Here is an 8,440-nt window from a genome sequence, read left to right as displayed (position 1 = left end):
TCATCCCTCTGAGCTCGCTTTGCAGAAGCCCTGACCTGTGACTCTGCCGTGGTCTGGGCGGGGCCGGGAGCCCTCGGGAAAGGAGGATCAGCAGGTGGAGGCCTAGCCCAGAGCCCGGTGACTGCCCAGCGCAGGGACGTCGGGAACCGCCAGCCTGGGCGCCTCCGGAGCCGCCGGACCGCTCCTTGTGGCTCTCAGAAGCTCTCCAGAATGCGTGGGGCTGGAAAGCGAACAGGCCAGGTGCCACAGACCCCACACCGAGTCCACGGGCCAACCGGCGCAGGCACCGCCACCACCTGCACCTCCGGCACCCGAAGTGGACGCGTCCAAGGCGGGATTCGACACCGGAAAGAGGTTGACTGTATAATATTCATCGTATAGAAAGTGAACACCTCACAGGCAACCTATTTCAGGTACCACTGAGCGGGGCTGACTCCGGACGGGAGGCTTCTTCCTCAAAGACGCCCACCACTCGCCCCGGGGGCCGCGGGCTGGGAGTCAGCACATGCTCGGCCCTCGGCCATGCACCCGGCCCGGCCCTCCCCAGACTGCGGCGCGAGCAGGAGGCATGCAAGGCGGGAGCTGATGCTGAAGAGAGGTCGACCGTGTATTGTGCGTCATGATGAATGCGAACGCGCCACGGGCAACCTCTCCTCACGCACCACAGGAGCAGCACGCAGAGCAAGCGGCCCCGGGGGGCTCCCCTCCGAGGGGGCGTCGGCCGGCGCGGCCCCCCCGAGGCAGGGGGGTGGGAGGCAAAGCGGCTGGGGCGGCCGGGACGCGCCTCGCAGGTGCAGGCCATGCATGGGGACAGCCGTTGGGGAACGCCCCGGAGAGGGCCTGCCGCCCATCGCAGCCGGGGGGACCCTCCGTGGCCTCGGGCGGGGTCGGGGGAAGGGGACGGCAGAAGGTGCCGTTGGCCTCCCAGCGAGCCACGGCCTGGGGCCCAGTCTCCCGGTGCAAGAGCCCAGGGCCCCCGTGCGCTCCAGGAAGCTCTCCCGGCAGGGACTCGACGTTGAGGGTCAGCAGAGAGGGTGACAAATGTCATACGCAGAGCCCATGCACTCACGTACCCTGGAGGGGTCGGCCCCAGGCTGGACCCAGCGCGAGAGTCGCAGGTGGTACTGAAAACAGGCCATCTGTGTTATATTCGTCATTAATAAAGCGAACTCATCACAGACAACCTCTCCTCAAGTACCCAGACACGCCGTCCGATGGCCGCCTCGCAGAAGCCGTCCTGAGGGCGGATCAGATACGAAAGGTGAGGGGACGGGGACCCGCGGCGCACGCCCCGCCCGGCCCGTCCCACCCCCCCCCGACCCCCCCCCCCCGTCCCTCTGTCCAGGCACCCCCACGGGGCGGGGACACCGGCGCCCTACCCCGGCCCACCCCCACAGGGCTTCATCTCCAAGAGATCCTCCAAGGTGAGATTTGATACTGAGAAAAGATCAACCATGTATTATTCGAAGCCAATAAAGCGAATATAACACGGTCGATCTCCCTTCAAGTACCAGGAGAGGCGCTGAGCTGAGGAGCGGCTTTCCCCGGGCCCGCGGGCCCCGCAGGCGGCAGCGGATACGGACGGCTAGTGGACCAGGTGAAGTACATTCGAAACAATTACTTTCCAACTGGTCGACCATCCGTCCCGTACCCCGGAGGGGTGCCGACACCGACGTTCTTCCCCGAGGAGCCGCGGCCTCCGAGACGGCCTCTCTGGCGGAATGTGATACCGAAAAGGGGTTCACCGAGCAACATTCGTCGTCCGGATGCAAAGTTGCTCGGGTAACCTCTCCCCGAGTACCATGCAGAGGCCGGGGCGCTGGCACCGAGGCGGACGCTTCCAGCTGGCTGTGCTCGCGCCAGACCCTCCACGAGCACAGCCTGAACGCTGGGCATGCGGGGGCCCGAACTTCGCCCTCCCCGCCGCGACCCCCCTCCCCCCGAGGCGTCGAGGCCAATCCTCGCATGGCCTGCCCGCCATGAGCCAAACGCAGAGACCCTTCCCCGAAGCGAAGGGCGAGGGCCGGGGGGACCTCACGCTGGCAAGAGGGGGCCCCGTGCCGGGGCGTGACTCCCCCGGGGCTCCCCGGGGCAGCCGCGGTGCCCTCGTGGCCGACTGAGCCGTGCGTGGGCCGTCTGAAGGTGGGGGAGACCCTGCCCTTCCTGCCCCCCACTCTCCATTCCCAGACCCTGGAGAGGGTGAGCCTGGGTCCTGCACCCACGAAGCCTCCCTCCCCCGGTGCGCGTGTGCAGGGCGCGAATGCCCAGGGCTGTGCTCCCAGGGCCCCCCTGACACCACCTCTAGCCCCGTGTGTATGTGTGTGTGTGTGTGTGTGTGTGTGTGTGTGTGTCCCCCCACCCCAGAGCCCTTCCAAGAGTGATTTAAAAATCTGGTTGACTGTTTGATTAGCCTCACAAACAAAGTAAGCAAAAACACCAAAAATAAGGCAGCGGTGGGGGGGGTGGGGTAGCGGGAGAGCAAGGGCGCTGAAGACGGTTGCTCTTCAAAGGAAAGCAGACCAGCTCTGATATCCGGGCCTCGGCTTTTCCCAGAGTGGACCTCAGATCCACAATACGCCCCAAACAACGGACGGGCCAGGGAGGGGCGGGGGGGCAGACGACACAGGCCACAAACAGAGTCTGCACTCTGTGCCCGCCACCTGTTTGGGGAACTTCGGAGGGGGGCCGACCGCAGAACCCCTGGCATGAGTTTGGGAAGCCCTCGGGCCTTGCTACAATTGCAGCGAGAGGCCAGCCCCCCACGGTCTGTCCTGCAGCCGGCGAACACATTACAGGAGCTTCCCTGTCCCTGGGTACTGACCTGCAGGTCAGAGAGGCTTTGACGGGGCGGACATCACCTCCTGGAAGTGCTCCCAAGAACGGCTGCTCGGCAACAGCTAGTGGATCAGGTGACACCCGTCATCCACACATTCAGGGCATGTCCCGGGGCTGCACCCAGGCACCTACCCTGGAGGGGGCTCCAGCCACTGGCCACCTCCTGAGGGCGGTGTGGCTTCGGGGAATCCGCCAAGGCAGGGGCTGATCTGGAAAGAGATCCGCGAATGGTGCTGGTCACAAGCAAGTCATGCCAGCAAAGGACAGCCTCTTTCTACATCCCAGGCAACAGCTTTGATCCCAGAAACCCCAGTTCCAGGACCACCTCCCAAACGAGGCCAGCCTCCACGACCAAGTGGCATTCAGCACCAAAGAGGAGCCTGGCCATGGGGCCAGCATGGGGCCTTGGGGACTCTTAGGAAGGGGACCATCTGAGAACGTCCCGGCCTCTCTGACTGAGGACAACGGTCCCCACTGACCAAGGGCCTCCTGCCTCACGTCTGGAGTCGGCATTGTCATGCGGAGCTCCACAAGGGGAGGGAGAGATGCCAAGAGGGGGCAGAGCAGGAGAGGCAGGGCACCAAGAGGGCATGCACGCTGGGGCCAACATGCGCCCCCATTACCAGTGCGTCACCCCTGATGTCAGCCAGACTGCTCAGGAAGCTCTCTGGGAAGACTCAGGACAGAAAGAAAAGGTCCGATGCACAAAGGACACTGAGCTCGGGGCCCTGTTCCTGCTGCCCACACTGACTGCACCCCACGCTTACGAATTCAACCACCTTGACGAGAATTGTACCAACATTGATTTTCATAAAATCATTGTTTTTCACAGTGAATTCCATTAAATGAATCCAATTCCCTGTTTCGCCTTCCTGCCTATGCTGTTGGGCTGTTTTCATTTCTTTTATTTCCCTTGTTATTTTCCCCAAATCATCTTCATTAGGATCAATTCTTTCCCATTTAAAAATCCGAATGGAGAGTTGATTCCTCAACGTGCTTTTGTCTACATCCAATATCGCTGTTTCGAGCCGCGCCAGCGCCAGGCGCCTCTCGTGGCCGCCATGTCTACAGTGCTCCGCGTCCCCAGGTTGGATGTGGCAACCGAAACGTTGTCAAGAAAATTGGATTCTTCTGCCAATTTGTACTCAATTGAACATGTCGTTCTCTGTGCCTTTCCGGTGGCTCTTAGTTTTATTCTGTGCGCGTTACTTTTATCGCTGTTACTACAAACGGGATGGAAGACTGACAGCTTCTGTTCATCCCATAGCCCACAAGAACACTGAGAACACGGGCGGGCAGGGGGACAGCAAGGCAGGGGGACAGCGACAAGGGGCAGCGCAGAGAGGAGGACCGGAGAGAGAGCGCAGGAGGGGTTTTGTGCGTCTGGGACCGAGGGAATGACAAGCCGCAGTCTCCAGTCGTTGAGGGCAAACCCTTCACTAACAACCCACAAGGCCCCCCTTTCAGAGGAGAGGCGCTGGGGGCAGAATGTCTCTGGGACCAGCGGTCACAATGGTGGCATAAAGAGGGCCCCAGAGGCAGACTGAGCGCGGACATCGCCCTTCCAGTGCCCCCCCCCCCCCCGGTGGCCCACGTTATGAATCGAGCCTGATCATCATTCTCGTCCCCCGGAGAGGTGTAGACATCCACATCTACACCATCCGCTCTTGTTCACGGGGGAGGTGTAGACCCTGAGATTGCCACTGGGTCCCGGAAGCCATCACAGGCAGGATTTGATACTCAAACAAAAGTTGCCTTTGTGTGATTCAACATAAATAAAGCGAATTCACCAAGGGCAACCTCTGCTCAAGGGTCAAAGGTCAGCAAAGGCAAGAGCACCGACCAGACGCCTCTTCACCAAGAGCAGCCCCGTGTCCCCCCACCCTCTGGAGAGGCTGGCATTACATCCAGGGAGCCTCCCACGCGGGGTCAGAACGTGTCTCGTCAGGGGGAGGCGCCAGGCGCCAGCTCCGGTGGCACCGGATGCTCCCTGACCTGGCCTCGGGAGCGGGGAGGGGGGCTAGGTGGTGGGCAAGGCCCTGAGCACACACATCCCAAGTCAGTCCCACGTGTGGGTCAGCGTCGGGTCACTTACCCTCGAGAGACGCGCACACCGAGGTCCCATCCCAAGGCTGGCATCTCCTCAGGGAAGTCCCTGCGTGGGGATTCAACACAGAGAAAGGAACAGCCATTTGACATTCTCCGTAAGTGCTGTGGCCACGGCGGGGTCCTTCCAGCCCCAAGCCTGCAGGAGCCCCCTTACCTGCAGGCCGGTCACTCCTCTTCCTGGAGGGATGGCGAGGGCGACAGACAACGTCACTGGGACAGCGCAGGCTCACCGCTGTCCTTCATTCACTCTTCCTTCCAGGAGGCCTCAGACAGGCGCTTGATAAAGAAAATGTGTCAACCGGCCACCACCCGCTCAGTCAACATCACACCTACCGCGTGCAATGAGGGACACGGCATTAGGCAAAACCAGACTGCCCTCGGGGAGCTCGCGCTCTGGTGTGCAAACAGCAAGGGAAGGTCTACGTCGGGATAACAACGTGGTAACAACAGCCATCCGAAGAGGCGATTCTTATTCAACGTCACTACGTGTCAAGCATGGTCTAGATCCTTGGCTCGTACGCTGAGTTTTCGTATCTCCCCTCTGAGTAAACATTAACCCATTTCGCAGAAGAGTAAACTGAGGCCCAGAGGTGACGGTGTAAGTAACTGGCCCAAGATCACGGAGTTAGTAAACATAAGGCAATCATAAACGCTATCAAGGACTCTTCTCTTGCACCAGGAATAAACAAACCGAGCCGTGGAAACCCGTCTTCAAATACCCCGAGTCCCACCACGGAAGACATCCCCTCCCCCAGCCCCACCTCCACAGGGTCGGCTTTACCTCAGAGGACCCCTGTGAGGACTAAGATACTTGAGGGGGTGGTAACACATGGCATATGTAAGGTGTGTGTCTTCCACTCGGCCAGGCTGTTGGAACGACACAGGAGTCCCCTTCCCCAGAATGGGCCTCACGTCCAAGATGGTTCCCTACAGACAAGGGACTTATCCAGTGTGCTTTCTTCACTGGTGAGCCTTCAAGGGAGGGAGGGTACCAATGACTAACAGACCACGGTGCCACCCAAGAAAGTCAGCACCCTTCCTGGGAATTCTGGGCCGGGTGACACCCATCACAAACACAGCACTGACGGGGTGAATGTTCCCTCTCCTTACCGTGGACAGGCACCGGGCAGACCTGGCCTTGTGGAGTCTCCCCAAGAAGAACTGAGTACTAAACGGAGATTGGCCATGTAATACTCATCATAAATAAAATGAACACACCATGGACAACCTCCATTCAAGTACCGGACTAGAGTGCTGGCTTCCGGCACGTTCCGAGACGGCAGACCTGCAGACAGAAGGGCTACGGAGGGAGGACGTGCGGGGACACCGACGTGAGTCAGACGCACGCCATGCGGGCCGGCCCCAGTCAGCCAGGTCCCGCCCGCAGGTGCGGATGCACTGCCCCTTCCAAGAAGCCACGTGGGGAGGGACAGGCTGCCGACGGAGATGGGCGGAGCGTCACCTGTCGTACGTGAGGAGCCAGCGGCGGGGACGACTTACTGACAAACACGTAGGGAGGTGAATCTACGAGGTTACCGCGTCTTCAGGGAAACTGGCCTCGTGCACAAGTGGTGACCCTGGAGGCGGCGTGGACACACGCGAGGGAGGACGCGCGCATGTCCAAGAGCGTCCACTCAAGTGCGTGGACGCCGACTCTGGTTCCTAGAGCTGGCGTCTCCCCAGGGTGCTTGAAGGTGAGATCTGATACTTAAAAACAAAGGCCAACCGTGCGCGACGTGCCGAAGAATAAAGCAAGCACATCACGGAAAACCCCTCTTCGAGTGGCCGCCAAGAAGCTTTGGTAGGAAAAGCCCCACTTCTTTTCCCAAGACGGCACCACCTCCGTGAGTCTTGCCACGGATGGACCACACAGGGGGTTAGGAGCAGGCACGCCGCATCAGGATGCACGTGCTCTGGAGTCGGCTGTGGTCCACGGTCCCTCCGCTTACCAAGGAGGCGAATGGACACTGAGGTCTCGCCCTGAAGTGGGACTCTGCCCGAACAGCCATTCGTGGCAGACTTCGGTGTGGGAAAATAGGTGAACGGTGTATGATGCGTCACAAATCGAGTGAAGGCAACACGGATAACCTAAGTTCAGGTACCGCGGGTTAGAACCAACCAGCTGCCAATTCTTTTTCTCCAAAGCCGGCCTCCTCCGGGAAGTCTCCCTAAGGACAGAGTGAGCACTGAGGGTTAGCAGACTGAGAGTCACACGAGAAGCGCACCCACCATGCTCAATCACCCCAGCCTAGACCCTGAAGTAGCCCAGGCATCAGCACCTTAGAGGTGCTTGGCAGGCTATCATAGAAACACTTCCGGGGAATGTCAAAACGTAAAAGTCAAGTGCGTAAGAATTCGCTATTCTGATCGCAGTGAGGAACTCTTCCCCATTTCACATCAGCATCACAGCGGCCGGCAGGGATCCTTTTTCCATATCACCATGTGCCCAGGAAGCCCCCCCCGCCAAAGCTGCAGTTCATCCCCATGACGCTATTTTGCCACACTGATTGTTAAAATGATGACAGCATGGGATGCAAATGTTATTATACCACGTGAGGTGTGGCACTGACCTCAGAATTATGGCCTCCTCATCTCCAAAGGTGGCCTTAACTTCCAAGAAGTCTCCCTGAGGATAAATTGCATACTTAGGGTTAATAGTCCAGGAGACAGATGGTCAAAAAATAAATCCCCCATCGTTAAAAGTCAATTCACATACCTAGCAGGCGGGGCTGACTCTGCGTCCATCCTGGAAGCTGGCGCTGCACTGAGGCATCCTGCCAAGGCGGAAGATGATACTGAGAAGGGGTCGTCTGGGTATGATTCATTTTACAAAGGCAAGTGCAGAGAGCAAATGATAACGGAGAGATGTCCAGAGAAGATAGTGGCACAGGGCCAGACCAGAGATGTTTTCTCCTCCTCCAAGACACCCAAGAAAAGCCCAACACATAGAAGAGAAAAGTACTCATAGAGATAACAGAGGAAAACCATCCTTGAAAGGAAGGAACAACCAGCTTTACCAATCAAGAAGGCATAGCATGATTCAGGAAAGTTGATAAAGAAAGCTGGCGATGGACTCATATCCTAACTCAGATCCTCCACGAATGCAGAGAAATGATGAATGGAACACAGCCATAGCCAAAATCAATTGGTAAATAAATGCACAGCTAAAAGATATAGAAGGAGGGAAAACCATCAGCTGTCAACAAAGAATTTAATTCAGAGCAATGAGTTTGCAACCTGTCACCAAAGAGATCTAAGGGACACTGTACTGGAGACTCAGAGAGTCTATAGTCATAATGTCCAACACAACAGGAGATGTGACCTTGGGCCCAAGAAATGTGGAGACACGGAATGGAAAGGGGAGCCAGAAAACCATACTGGCCCAGGAAAATGACAAGAGAATTTACTTCTGTCTAGGCTATGGATGGAATCACTTCTCCTGTGAGAAGCAAAACTCCAGGACAAAGATGTGGTGAGGAATTATACCACCCATAAG

General features: G+C 58.4%; 1 protein-coding gene across 2 annotated transcripts; it reads right to left on the bottom strand.

The window, feature by feature from the left end:
• Positions 1 to 1,400: 1,400 nt before the first annotated feature.
• Positions 1,401 to 8,440, bottom strand: LOC128316124 (uncharacterized). 2 transcript variants are annotated; one of them, XM_053224946.1, is made up of 3 exons: positions 7,661 to 8,440; positions 7,515 to 7,570; positions 1,401 to 7,112 (listed from the first exon to the last, which is right to left on the bottom strand). In XM_053224946.1, the coding sequence occupies exon 3, from the start codon at positions 2,705 to 2,707 to the stop codon at positions 1,742 to 1,744; it is 966 nt and encodes a 321-aa protein (XP_053080921.1). In that variant the 5' UTR covers positions 2,708 to 7,112; positions 7,515 to 7,570; positions 7,661 to 8,440; the 3' UTR covers positions 1,401 to 1,741. The 2 variants fall into 2 exon arrangements, with proteins under 2 accessions (XP_053080921.1, XP_053080920.1); XM_053224945.1 differs by having other exon boundaries at positions 7,515 to 8,440.

The sequence above is a fragment of the Acinonyx jubatus genome, chromosome B3 (assembly GCF_027475565.1).
Source record: "Acinonyx jubatus isolate Ajub_Pintada_27869175 chromosome B3, VMU_Ajub_asm_v1.0, whole genome shotgun sequence".
Classification (NCBI taxonomy): Eukaryota; Metazoa; Chordata; class Mammalia; order Carnivora; family Felidae; genus Acinonyx; species Acinonyx jubatus.
The sequence above is the reverse complement of the archived record's forward strand: the minus strand, read 5'-3'. Positions and strand labels throughout refer to the sequence as shown.

What these genes read in the sequence shown, in the direction of transcription:
- LOC128316124 (XM_053224945.1), bottom strand. Translation starts at nt 2,707, where the DNA reads ATGCCAGGGGTTCTGCGGTCGGCCCCCCTCCGAAGTTCCCCAAACAGG.